The 14203-nt window shown below is 37.2% G+C and overlaps 1 protein-coding gene across 2 annotated transcripts in view; it reads right to left on the bottom strand.

Annotated features, from left to right (window-relative positions):
• The window catches only part of Rabgap1 (RAB GTPase activating protein 1), a 176744-nt gene that overhangs the window by 136296 nt on the left and 26245 nt on the right, over positions 1 to 14203 (bottom strand). For both annotated transcript variants that reach the window (XM_010613494.3, XM_010613493.3), the window contains exon 2: positions 7810 to 8008. In XM_010613494.3, coding sequence (XP_010611796.1) covers positions 7810 to 7959 — 150 coding nt within the window. In that variant the 5' untranslated portion in view covers positions 7960 to 8008. The remainder of the gene's footprint in view (positions 1 to 7809; positions 8009 to 14203) is intronic.

Raw genomic sequence — 14203 nt, 5'->3', positions numbered from 1 at the left:
ATATATATATATATATATATATAAATTTATGAGCGCACAATTTACTCTGTGCTCTATAACAGAACAAAATATGGATGACAACATATGTTTACAACTCACTGTCAAGACCTACTTACTGTTCAGATAAAAAGATTCTTTTCAAAATATTAATGCTCATTTACAATGTACTTTGTCACTTAAGAGCTGTGACAGAGTAAAAATGAGATTAATGTTGTTTTTATACCTGCCAATGACACATTTATAACTGTCACTAACACAACATTCATTCTGCAACCAATAGGTCAAGGGGTGATTTCTTCTTCGAAGTCTTTTCTTTTCCCCTCTCTTTCTCTTGCTCTCCACACCCCCTTTTTTCTTTTTGTACCACAGATGGAACTTGTGACCTTGCGCTTGGAAGGCAGATTAGAGAAACCGCTAAGCTAAATTCCTGGCCCTCTTTCTTTCTTTTTTTTTTTGGTTGTTGCTGTGTTTTGAGACGGGGTCTCACTATGTAGTTGACACTGATCTGGAACTCACTATGTAGCCCAGGCTGGTCTCAAACTCACAGCAATCTTCCTACCTCAGCCTCCCAAGTGCTGGGATTTCAGGCATGCATCACCATGCCTGGTCTCATTTTTTTTTTTTTTTCAAACCATACTGGGAGTTGAAAGCAGGACATTCCCACTAAGCTAACCCTGTTTTTTATATCTTTTTGAGAGAGGGTCTTCTGAAGTCAATAAGTTACTTAGGCTGAGCTTAAACTTGTAACCCTATGCCTCAGCCTTCCAGAGGGATGTGATCACAAGCATAGACCATCATGGCAAGATCCAAAAAATTCACCATTCTAAAACATTTATGATTTAAGAGATCAAAATAACTGTATTAAGGGAGTTTAGAAGAAAATGATTCCAAGTCGCGTGGTTGACTTTGAGGGATTCAAAACCTCAATGGAGGATGTTACTGCAAATGTGGTGGAAAGAGAAAGAGACTAGAATTATGAGGATCCTGAAAAAGCGGCTGAACTGCCTTCAATTTTACAATAAAACTTAAATGGATGAAAAGTTTCTCATGGGCGAGCAAAGAAGTGCTTTGAAATAAAGATGCTATGAACATGGTTGGAAGGACAACAAAGGATTTAGAATAGTACATAAATGTAACTGATAACACAGCAGCACCGCTTGAGGGATTTACTCCAATTCTGAAAGAAGCTATAGTGTAAAGTATTCTTAAATAGCACCGCATGCTACGGAGAACTCTTTCATGAAAAGAGTGGATCTAAATTTCATTATTGTCTTAGTTTAAGAAATCATGAGCAGGTATAGCAGTGCACATCTATAATCCTAGCATTCTAGGAGGTTGAGGCAGGAGGACCCCAAGTTTGAGGCTAGGCTGGGCAACTCAGAAAGCTCTGCTCTGCTGTAAAAGGGCTAGGGAAGTACAGAAGCCCTGGGTTCAATCTCCAATAACAATAACACACACACACACACACACACACACACACACACACACACACAGAAAAGAAGTTGTGTCAAGCATGGAAGTACATGCCTGTAACAACAGCTACTTAGGTGGCTGAGGCAGGAGTTTCCAAGTTCAAGGCCAGCTTGGACAATTTAGTGACATTATGTCTCAAAATAACAAAAAGGAAGCCAAGAATTTAGCTAAGCAGCACTGCGCCTGCCTGGCAAGTGCAAAGTCCTGAGTTTGATTCCCAGTACACCCTCAAAAACAAACAAACCCAAAAAGGAATGGAGATATTATAATTCAGTGTTTCTGGGTTCAATTCCCCACAACCTCAAAAACAAAAAACAAAACAAACAAACAAACAAAAACAGAGGAACTGCTGCAGACATCCCAACCTTCAGGAATCACTACACTTTGGTCAGCCACCATCAACACTGATTAAAAGCTCTATGCCCTGCTTCTGGGTAGGAAGAATCAACATAATGAAAATGGCCATACTACCATAACTGCTATACAGATTCAATGCAATGCCAATTGAAATTCCAACACTATATTTCACAGAACTAGAAAAAATAATCCAAAAATTCATTTGGAACCATAAGAGACCTAGAATAGCAAAAGCTATCCTAGGCAACAGACACATGGCAACGGGTATAACAATTCACAGTTTGAAACTATACTGCAAAGGCAATGTGATAAAAACAGCATGGTACTGGCAAAGAAACAGACCTGAGGATCAGTGGAACAGGCTGAAAGACACAAAAACTCCAGATGTACTCAGCTACATCATCTTTGACAAAGGAGGTGACTGTCCCCACTAAAGGAAAGATAGCCTCTTATCTCAACCTGCCAAAGATTAAAACTACACCCTTATTTTTCACCATGCACTAAATTAAAATCCAAGTGGATTAAAGATCTAAATATTAAAACAGAAACACTAAACTTGCTGGAAGATAAGTTAGGCAGAACTCTTGAAGACATTGGCATAGGAAAATACTTTATGAACAAATCCTCAGCACTGGAACTAGCAGAAAGAATCAACTGGAATCTCATATTATTAAAAAGATTCTGCACTGCAAAAGAAACCATCAGCAGAACTAAGAGACAATTTACAATGTGGGAAAAAATTTTTACCAGCTGCTCCTCAGACAAGGACTATCATCTAGAATGTATAAAGAACTCAAAACAATCAGCACCCCCAAATATAAAGACCCCATTCAAAAATGGGCATCTGAAATGAACAGACATTTCTCAGACAAAGAAATAAAAGCAGCAAGTAAATATATGAAAAAATGTTCCACATCACTGGTCATTCGAGAGATGCAGATTAAAAAAAACACTAAGATTCCACCTCACCCCACAAAGAATGGCTGCTATCAAGAAATCAACCAGTAACAAATGTTGGTGGGGTTGTGGGGAGAAAGGAACCCTTCTCCATTGTTGGTGGGAGTGCAGACTGGTGCAACCACTATGGAAATCAATATGGAGATACCTCAAAGAGCTGGGACTAGAGGTTCCATTTGACCCAGCCATCCCTCTGCTGGGTATCCTTCCAAAAGAATTAAAAGAATCATACCACAGTGATATATGCACACCCATGTTTACAGAGGCATAGTTTGTAATAGCTAAAACTTGGAAACAGCCCATTTGCCCATCTGTTGGAAACTGGATAAAGAAGATGTGGTTTTTCTGTAAAATGGAATACTACTCAGCCATAAAGAATGAGAAATTAGAGTGATTCATAAGAAAATGGATACATATTGAGGATATACTCTTAAGTGAAATCAATAAGTCACACATGTGTAAATACTGAATAGTTTCTCTGGTATGAAAAATTATAATAGTACATAAGATCCTAATGAGATAATTGACAATGTGAAATAGGAAGAAAAGAGCTAAAGGTGTAGGGAAAGTGGGAAGGGTAGGGAAAGGGAATAAGGGAAAAGAAAAAAATATGAGAAAATGGAAATAAAGTGTTTGTAAATGGGGAGGGGAGGAAGGGGTGAAGGGAGGGCAGGGAAAAGGGGAAAAATGAGAACCAAGATCTGTCATGTAAAGGTACGAGATCCCAATAATGAATGTAATTGTACAGTATACCTAAAATGTACCAATAAATTCAATAAAAAAAAAGCTCTATGAGCAAAAAGATCAACATGTGCTAAAAGTTTAGATGATTTGTAGCGTTTTGTTTTTTTTTAGCAATAAGGTATTTTTAAATTAAGGTATATACATTGTTTTCTTTTTAAGACAAAAAAACTACTGCACTCAATATACTACAATATAGTATAAATATAACTCATATGTACTAGGAACCCCAGAATTTCCTGTGGCTTGCTTTATATAAGCAGTATAGAATCAAACATGTAGTATCTCCAAGGTATGCCTAAATTAGGTTAGCTGGCAGTTTTTTCTTTGCCCACTCTAAATGTGTTGTCCCACTGGTCTCCACTGTTTTTGCTGAAGAGTTAGCTAAAATATTATTGGGGTTCTATTATAAGTGATGAGTCATTTAGCTCATCTGAAGGCTTCCTTTTTTTGTTTGGCTTTTAACTATGGATTTATTTGCATTTAGCATACTTGGAGTTCATTGAGCTTCCTGGAGGCATAGATTACTACTATTTTCCAATAATTGTAGGATGGTTTCAGACATTATTAAACTTTTTTTTCTTTCTTCATTTGTCTCTCTCCTCCCATAGATTCTCCAACAAGTGTATTGGCATATTTAACAATGATCCTTTTTTCTGAGGCTGTTTATTTGTCTCCATTTACTTTTCCTGTTTTTTGGGTAACTTTTGCTTTTCAAGTTCATTACTTGTATTGCCAGGTGAAATTAATATTTGCAGCTTGCTGAGTTTTTCATTTCAGTTATGGTGCTTTTCTACTCTAGGGTTTCTATTTGGTTCTTTTAAATATCTTCTGTCTCCTTACTAGTATTACATATTCATAAAGGCTACTCTGAACGCTTCGCATATTAAATCTGAATGTCACTCACTTGCAATTCCTGTTATCTTTTTTCAATAAATTAATCATATTTTGTTTTGCTGCATATCTAACAAATTTTTGTTAGAAACTAGACATTCTAGACAATGTCATACCGACTCCTCATTTTGTTGCTTCCACTTTAGGACTTTTTGTTTGCACTTGATTATTGACTGACTGGCTGGCATATTTTGTACATTCTGTTCTCCTACTAACAGTATTAAAACTTATGATGTTGCTCCTTAGGAAGCTCAAATTTTGAATTATCAGTCACCTTGTGATGAAAATGGTTTTGACAAGGCTCTTTCAATTTCTCTGACCACACCTCTTTTTTTATTTTATTTTTTTAAATTTTAGACAGGGTCTCACTGTGTAGTTGAGACTGACCTGAAGCTCACTATGTAGCCCAGGCTGATCTCAAACTCACAGTGATTCTCTTGCTTCAGCCTCCCGAGTGCTGGGATTACAGACATGCACCACCATGCTGGGTCTGACCACATCTACTTATTACAGCTCCACTAACTGCTGACTGTTCTATTGATTTCAATAGTGCACTGGAGAATAAATTAATCCACAGACTAAATCAATCAAATTTGAGTTCATGAGAAGGGAAATTTCCAGGTCAGCTTTTGAGATTTCTTTTCACCCATTGGTCTCCTACCAGCCCTATCTTGCCCTGATTTTCTCAAACTAGTAGGTCTACAGTTAACTAAGCCTAAACATTCAATCACCATACTAATCTACCAATAATCATTCACTGCAACCTTCACTTTTTTCTTGTGCGGGTAGACCAGCACTGGAGAACAAATGAACTCAGATCCTTGAAATAAACTGCATTCCCAGGCCCCTTTTCATTATTTTATTTTGAGATAGGGTCGCGATAAAATGCCGGGCTGACCTCAAAATTGTGATCCTTCTGCCTCAGTCTCCAGAGCAAATAAGATTACAAGAGTGTACCACCAAGTTCGGTGATCCTCCACTGTTTTTGAGAGTGAATTTAGGATTGAACACTTCCTTTGTGAAGGGCTTGGGAAACAGCTGTTTTATGGCCTGCTTTTCCCTACAGACAAAAATCTGAACCATGGCTCTGCACCTGGGGGTGGGGGGTAGTGGCGCATTTCTCATTAAATAACATCCCAGTTTTTGTTGCTGTGCCCAAAGTACAGCCTTTGTTCTGGGAACAGGGACTGGGCAAGAAAGGGTTCTCACATGGCTAGCAACAGGTAGCTGAAGGCAGGATGAGAAATGGTGAGCAGTGCTCTGCCCTAGAAGACAGCTTGGGAACTAAGAGCTGATAGAAGTCTCACCTTGTCTGCACCAGTCTGAAGAGGAATTATCTCATTCATTTGGGATAGGGGAAGGAAGGAGTAGGTAAGTCTTAGTTCAAACAACACTGATCCTTGCTTTTATTAAATTTTAATGAATTTCCTTGAATAAGTGTTTCTTCATTTGCTATATATGCTTCCTTTAGAACAGACTTTGAATGCGGTTTTTTTGGGTTTTTAAAAAAATAATTGAGGGCTGGGGATTTAGCTCAGCGGTTCAGTGGCCTGCCTTGCAAGCACAAGGACCCGAGTTCAATCCCCGGTACCAAAAAAAAAAGTATATGAAAAGCACAAGGACCCGAGTTCGATCCCCAGTACCAAAAAACAAAATAAAAAAATAATTGCCCCCAGTCTATCTGGAGAGCTGGATATACTGTCATGCTGGAAATCCCTCTCAACTGCTGAATTTTTAATAATGTAAATCAGATGAGAGTAAGGTGTGGCAAAGCTAGCTGGGGAAGTATGTGAGACCTGTTCATTACAACATCCTGGACACAGGTGTAGAATAATTCCCAAAGTCCTGCATGTGGAATTCTCATGAAAACTCAAGTAAGATTTCAATAGGATGGCCTAGACCTGAGGCATGGTATCCCAGCATTGTCTCTTATGACCATATGTAGAGGCTCTTACAAGTCTCCTCCAAGTGTGCACAACATAAAAGGAGAGGCCAGCCATGAAGAGCTTGCTATCCTGGCTTTTACTCATGGTAGACTGTCCTGCTTTCTCCAGGGTGTTCTTTTATCTTGACTTTTCCTCAGTCCCAAGCTCACTCTGCAGAGCCAGTTTCTCCCTCCCTCTTCACTTTCCTGAATGAACTGTGTCACTGTTTTATTTTGTTGTTGTTCTTTTGTTTTGTTCTGGGTTTTTTGCACATTTTGTTCAATTCTTTGTTCCAGATGAGAAGAATCTAGAATCTAACACCAGAGAGAGAGAGGCAATCAACCTGGTAACAATAAGGTTCCCCTTCAAAACTCTCCAAAAAATTTCTTTCACATATGTAAAAAAGTCTATGTTACCTACTAAGTCCCACAAGGTTTTACATAATCCAACACCTGTCCATCACTGGATCTTGTCTTTTACTGATTTCTATTATATTCATTCTGCTTTAACCTCTACCTTTAAGGTCTCTATATGTGCTGTTTCTTCTGGAATGCTCTTTCCCAAATTTTCTCCAGGTTTCCTTCCTCATTTCATTTAGATCTCAACTCAAGGGTTATCTTAAGATCTTTTCTAAATTATCATTTGTCATTTGCTTTATTTTCTTTTTTAAAAAATTTCCTATAAATTTATGAGTGGGAGTAAGAGTGCTTTCAGAATTTTGGCAAACATTTTTAAAGACCAATTAACTATAATTGTAGAGTCATTCACTCCTATCAACATATCCTGACATTTTTTTTCTTATCTGCTTAGAGTCTGTTTCTCCTTTAGAATAAAAGCTCTAAGAGGTCTGTGTTGTTCACTATATCCCTGTACCTAGAATAATATTTGGCACATAGTCATTACTCAACAAACTTGTTGAGTAGAGGTAAACAAGAATTGAAATATTTTTTAAATTATTTATATTTTAAATGACAAATTTAATAGCTAATCTGTTTTCATTTACCTCTATAAAAAAGCAGAATAACAACAGAGCATGAGAGAAGTTATTTGAGAAAAGATAAAGAGAAATGGTCAAAGGTCAGATATTTAAAGTTTTGTTTCAATATTCCTACACTTTACTGTCATAAATAGCATTGATGACTTGTGAGTGCTTTTTACACTACATACAAAAAGTCCAAAAGAAACAAGTACCTCTACTTCAATGGGGAAGCAAAACATTAAAATTATAAATGCTTACAGTATAACCACTAGTTTTGACAGAGGTATTATAAAATTTAGGAAAGGCTAGTCAAAGTAAAAATCCTTGATCAAATCTCAGTTTCTCACTATGTGTATATACAACTCTTAATAACATTAAAAAAGAGGAAACTCCGTGGTTTTATTTTTCCTCTTATCCATTTTCCATCAAGGCCAAGTTTTACAATGGGCTAAGCAAAATAAACTTAGGATTATAAAGTTTTACCTTGAGTCCTGTTTTTTCATCATCACTTCCATTATTTGTAGATGGTGTTTCATCTCCTTGCCTGGAAACCAAGACAAAATCTTCACTATTAAGAGTAGACACTGAATCTGAGGAGACACTGATTTTTCCAACAGAAGCTTTGTCATCCATAACTCAAGAGTGAGGCTCAACTCATGAATGATTAAATATTTTTAAATGCCTGAAAAACAAAAACCATAAAGATATTTATATAGAATGACAGTCTTAATTCTTACAAAATACATATAGAAAAAATTTTTAAAATACTTCCAAAATGTTTTCCCAGCACATATACCACATACTCTACTTTGATAATAAGGTAATTTGATACTATTCAGGGGCAAGATATTTCAGATTTCAGGTAAATAAAATACTCTGTTTTCAGAATGACCTTGTCTGCTTACAATAATTTCCTTGGCATATGCTGTAACTCTTGTCTTGGCCTCTAAAAAATATGGAGTATTAATCTTCTATTTTCTATCCTTTAATTTGTAAAGGGGTACACATAAATGAAGTTAATGCCCTTTTTTGTTGTTACTGGGATCGAAGTCAGGTCCTTGCATTTGCAAGGCAGGCAGTGGTACCACTGAGCAAAATCCACAACTGCCCTTGGTTACTGCAAAAGTAAAGCAACTAAAGTTTTCTTAGTGTTATCAACACTTAAATTTAAAATTTTATCATGGTTTTAACAAACATAATTTCGCATTAACACCCAAGAGAGATAAATTCAACGCAGGGCAAGCGTGAATTCTAGAGGTAGGAAATATCTTGCATAGCAAGAAATCTGATGTCCATTATACACTCAACTTTCCCACACCACAATTTCTTAGACCTCAATTCAATGTGAACATTATCCAATAAATATATAGTTGAATGCCAAAAATGTCCAGGAAAAATTATAAGAATGTCACTTATGAAAAGTCTCTGAATTATTTATTGACTCCTAGAGCTAAACTCACATTTAATCTACATTTAAAAACTTGATTCTGCATATTTTGCAGCAATGTTTCCATTTGGTTGCCAAAACATCAAAAGGACAATACAATATGTTGAAAGTCCTAACCAATTAAGAAAAGTAGCTACAGCATTTTGTTTATCACAGTGATAAAGTTCTGAAAGTCTGTTTAATCTCTCCAATTAAGAAGTCTTGACTTATGTTTTGGATTTTTAATTGAATATGTATTTACTGAGTGCATACTATGTGCCAAAAACTATTCCCCTCCAATACTCACATATTAACAACAGGAAGCAGGAATTATATAATCTGAGTACTATAGCTGAGAGAAAATTTAGTAATCAATTATGCTAAACAGATAAGGAAAGAGCAACCCCAAGAGAAGATGTAAGGTCATATATCTACTGTACTTAATGATAGCAGAGGCTAGAATCCTGGTCCCTCTACTGCTTTCTATTTGAATTAATTCCCCGACCTAAAGGCTTTCACAGATCTACATTTTATAGGGCCAAATCTGAATACACAGTGTGCTACTCAAAAAACAAAAACAAAAACAAAACACAAAACTTAAAAAATCGTCTTCTGAGCCCGATGTCTGATTCCAGCTACTCAGGATGCTGTGGCAGGGGGACTGCAAATTCAAGGTCAGCCTGGGCAACTTGGAGAGACTGGATAACTTAGTGAGACCATGTCTCAAAAAATAAGGGCTTACAGCTGGGTGTGGTGATGCACAACTAATTTCAGTTCTCAGGAGGCTGAGGTACAAGTCGAAAGCCAGCCTAGGCTATATAGTGAGTTCAAGTCTAGCCTGGACTACACAGCAAGACCTTGTCTCAAAAAATAAAACAATAACAAAAGGAGGTTGACAGGCATGGTGACACATGCCTATAATCCCAGCATTTGGGAGTCTGAAGCAGGATTGCCATGAGTTTGAGGCTGGCTGGGACTATACAGCAAGTTCAAGGAGGAGACTGAACTACATAGTGAGACCCTTTCTCAAAAAAGGTGGCGGCGGCAGGAAGAGGGGGGGTTGCAAACTAGCTCAGCACTCGCTAAATTCAATCTCTAGTACCAAGAGAGACAGGGCAAGTCTTCTGAAAAATTAAAAGAAAAAAAGGCATTTTAATTATTTATTCAACAAATACTTATTGTGCATCTGGTATATGAAGAGCAAGTTATGGTAAATAAAAGAAAGTAGACCTCTGCCCAAAAAGAGTTTATAGTAGAGAACAGGCCAATTGTATAGGCTAATAGTTACTGATTTAGGTTATCAAAAATTATAGCAGCACACTGCAACATTTGCTATGGATATATACTTCCACACTATCAGGTATCTGCTCTCATTAGATTCTCTTCCTAGAGTGGTTTCCTTAATTCTTCATTTGATCAATTCCAACTTGATCTAAACCTTCTCCTCTTACTAGTCTTCTCAGTTCACTTGCCCACTCTTACTCCAAAGTCATATGAATTGCTTCCCATATTTCTGGTCACACAGTATTTAACATTTGATTTTTTAAAAAAGAATCCATTATTTTGTAATCTGATGTTAAGTGCTTCTCATCTAATCATCACACTTCCGTTTTACATTGGAGAAAATTAAGGACTAGACAGATAATGTAACTTGTTCAAGGTAATGCTACTAGACAGAGGCAAAGACAAACATTGACTCAATTATCCATGACTCTGAAAGCTGTGCTGCTCTATTAGATAATGATGCTTTTCTAATGCCACATGTTTGGATCATTTTCCCAAACAGTACTGAGTAAAGGAGTCTTTTTTTTAAAGCTAGGTTTTCATGCTCAATCAGCCTTAAATCATCTTTTGTCATGAAGTTAATATTAGGATAGCAGAAGACCTGGAAAATTGTCTACATCTATGATCTCAGAGACACAATTCTCTACAATATTCCCACAGTGCTGCCAAAATTAGGTATCAACATGAAGATTCAGTCTAGACCCACATATCTCATCATGTACTAAATCGAAATAAACTGTATAAAAGATCTAAATGTTAAAACAGAAACAATATACCAGAAAATAAAATAGGTTTGACTCTTGGAGACAGGCATTGAAAAGGGTTTTCTGAATAGAACCTCAATTGCACATGAAATAACACAGAGAATCAACAAATGACATCATAGCAAATTAAAAAGCATCTGCAGGGCCAGGGATTTAGCTCAGTGCTGCCACTGCCTGCCTCACAAGTGCAAGGTCCTGAGTTCGATCTCTGGTCGCAAAAAGAATTTAAAAAATAGAAAATAAAAAAAAAAAAAAAAAAAAAAAAAAAAAAAAAAAGCATCTGCACAGCAAAGGAAATAACAAAGTGAAGAGACAATCTACAGAATGCAAAAAAATTTTTTTGCCAGTATGGACTGAAGAGTAACATCAAGAATATATATAAAAGGGCCAAGGATTTAGCTCAGCAGTTCAGTGGCCTGCCTTGCAAGCACAAGGACTAGAGTTCAATCCCTGGTTAAAAAAAAAAAAAAAAAAAAAAAAAAAAAAGAATATATATAAAGAATTGGGCAAGGGATTTAGCTTAGTGGCACCACACGTGCCTCACAAGTACATGGTTCTGAGTTCAATTCCCCAGTACGAGGCGGAGGGGGTTTAATATAAAGAACCAAAAAAAAAAATCAGACCCCCCCCTTAAACAAAAGACCCAGTCAAAAAATGGGCAAATGAAGACACTTCTCAGAAGTACAAATGGTATATAAATACATAAAAAAATGCTCACCATCTCTGGCTATCATAAAAATGCAAATTGAAACCACACTGAGATACCATTTTTATCACAGAAAGAATGGCTATGGTAAAAAAAAAAAAAAATCTAAAAACAAATGCTTCTGAGGGTGTAGGGAAAAGGAACTCTACCTTATTGTTGGTGGGGATGTAAACCTGTACAAATACTATGAAAATCAGTGTGGAGATTTCTCAAAAAGCAAAAAGTAGGGGCCAGGGATTTGGCTCAGTAGTTCTGCTGCCAGCTTTGAAAGAGCAAGAGCCCAAGTTCAATCTTCAGCACCAAAAACAACAACAACAAAAGCAAAAAGTAGAAACTGCATTTGACCCAGTTACCCCCCTCCTAGGTATCTTCCAAAAAGAGTTAAAATCATCATATGTCAGGGATACATACATACCTATGTTTATAGCAGCATAATTTATAATAGATAGATCTTGGAAACAGTGTATATGTCCATCAACAAATGAATAAGGAAAATGTGTCATTTATACATAATGGAGTACTTCACTGCCATGAAGAAAAATAAGCTTGAGGCATTCACAGGTAAATAAATGGATGGAACTTCAGAACATATTATTAAGTGAAATAACTTAGACATACAAGATCAAATCCTGGGAGCCGCCATTGCTCCAGCACCAGGAAGGTAGCCTGGGCCCCATCCACCATGGGAAGGATAGCCACGCACTATCCCGCCCAGAGCCACCATTGCTTCAGCGCCAGGAAGGTAGCTGCGCAGGAGCTCCTGAACCCCCATAACTCTCTTTACTCCCTCCCCCTGCACTCTCAGACCTTCTGATTGTGCCAGTCTTTGGACCCACTCTGCAGAGGCAGAGGTGGTCATAAAGGGTATTTTTCTGAGTTCCCAACTTTGAACATCTTTAAAGAAAGGGTGTGGGAAACCTGTAGAATGGTGTGGAGTTCAACTGTTCAGAAGGTTGGGGAACTCAATCTGGGCCTTGCAGTCCGAGGTCAGTCTACGTCATGGGGTTCAGCCATCAGCTAACTGAGATCAGGGGTCTTGCGTCCTAGCTCTGTCTGAGCCCCCATCCTAAACAGTAAATATACTATACTGAAAAGTTTGTTCACTGCAAACATGTTTTGGACTGCTTCTTGATTTCAATTTAATTCAAATGGTTTAAGGGTGATAGACTAGTGACTACCACAGGTGGTCAGTTCCAAGTTGTGCTTGATCATAATGTGTTGCTGATTGTATCAGTTGGGATAAAGGATTGTGGTTGATTTGATGAGCTGTTTTCTCTGATATTATGAAGATGAGAATGTCTGTGGGTCCTTAAAGACCCAGAAGCTTGGGCGCAACTATATCAGGAAGATTTGGGTGATAACCCAGAGATTAAACCAAGGACAGCCTGACAACAAAAATAAAAATGAGAAAACACTTAAGCAAGATAGAAAGACAGACTTCGAGTTCACCAATGGAAAACAGTAGGGCAAATGAGGATGAAAAGGCCGATAGTGAACCACCAGAACAACCTGAACTCAAAGCACAGGAAGTAACAAAACAGAACAATCGGGCTCTAGAAAAATTCAAAACAGAAATAATTTCCCAGATAACCATAGGGATGGTGAGCAAAATGAAATTCGTGATTAGAGACTCTAGAGCAGAAACTGACAAAAAAATAGATGAGCTCAGGACCATGACAGAAGCCATGAAGGCCCAGCATAAGAAAGAAATGGAAAAAATAAATGCCCAACATAGGAAAGAAATGGAATCCATAAAACAGATTGAAACAGATATCCAGGAGATTAAACACTCTATTGAAAGCGTACTCAACAGAATAAAAGAATGCGAAGATAGGATCTCAGATATAGAAGATAAGATTGCAGTCAGTGACCATGAAAAGAGAGGTCTCTTAAAAACAGTAAGAGATCATGAGAAATCGATCCAACAACTCCTAGATGATGCAAAGAACAATAACATAAGACTGAGGGGAATCCATGAAGTAGCAGGAGAAAATACAATGACTTTAAAAAGCTGTTTGCAGAATTAATGACAGAAAACTTCCCAAACAGAGGGGAAGAATTTGACATTCAGATAACTGAGGCATATAGGACCCCAACTAGCTACAATAAAAAAAAAAAATCTACACCTAGACATATAATAATCAAGATCCTAGAAATCCAACAGAAGAACAAAATACTACAAGCAGTAAGAGAAAAGAAACAAATCACATGCAAAGGAAAGCCCATCAGAATCACAGCAGACTTTTCAGCAGAAACTCTAAGGGCAAGGAAAGCCTGGAGTGAGACATTTCAAGTACTAAAAGAGAACAACCTCCAACCTAGACTGATATATCCTGCAAAACTCTCTTTCAAAATGGATGGGGAAATAAGACACTTCCACGACAAAGAACACCTGAGAAACTACATGAATACCAAACCAGCACTACAAGCAATTCTAAACAAGATCCTAGAAAAAGACAATGAAGGCAACAACACCATGAGGCCCAACAGAGCAAATCAAATAGGCAAGGCAAGAAACTAAAAGAAGGAGGTGAAAAAGTAAAAAGAGTCAACAAAAGGCCAATAATATGACAATAATAAGTCAGTACAAATCAATTATAACCATCAATGTCAATGGCCTCATTTCACCAATCAAGAGAAATAGACTGGCAAAATGGAATAAGAAGCAAAATCCAACAATATGTTGTATACAAGAAA

Source organism: Fukomys damarensis, unplaced genomic scaffold (genome assembly GCF_012274545.1).
Source record: "Fukomys damarensis isolate Sample0158 unplaced genomic scaffold, DMR_v1.0_HiC HiC_scaffold_36, whole genome shotgun sequence".
NCBI classification, from domain to species: domain Eukaryota; kingdom Metazoa; phylum Chordata; class Mammalia; order Rodentia; family Bathyergidae; genus Fukomys; species Fukomys damarensis.
Note: the sequence above shows the minus strand (reverse complement) of the source record. Positions and strands in the feature narration are given on the sequence as shown.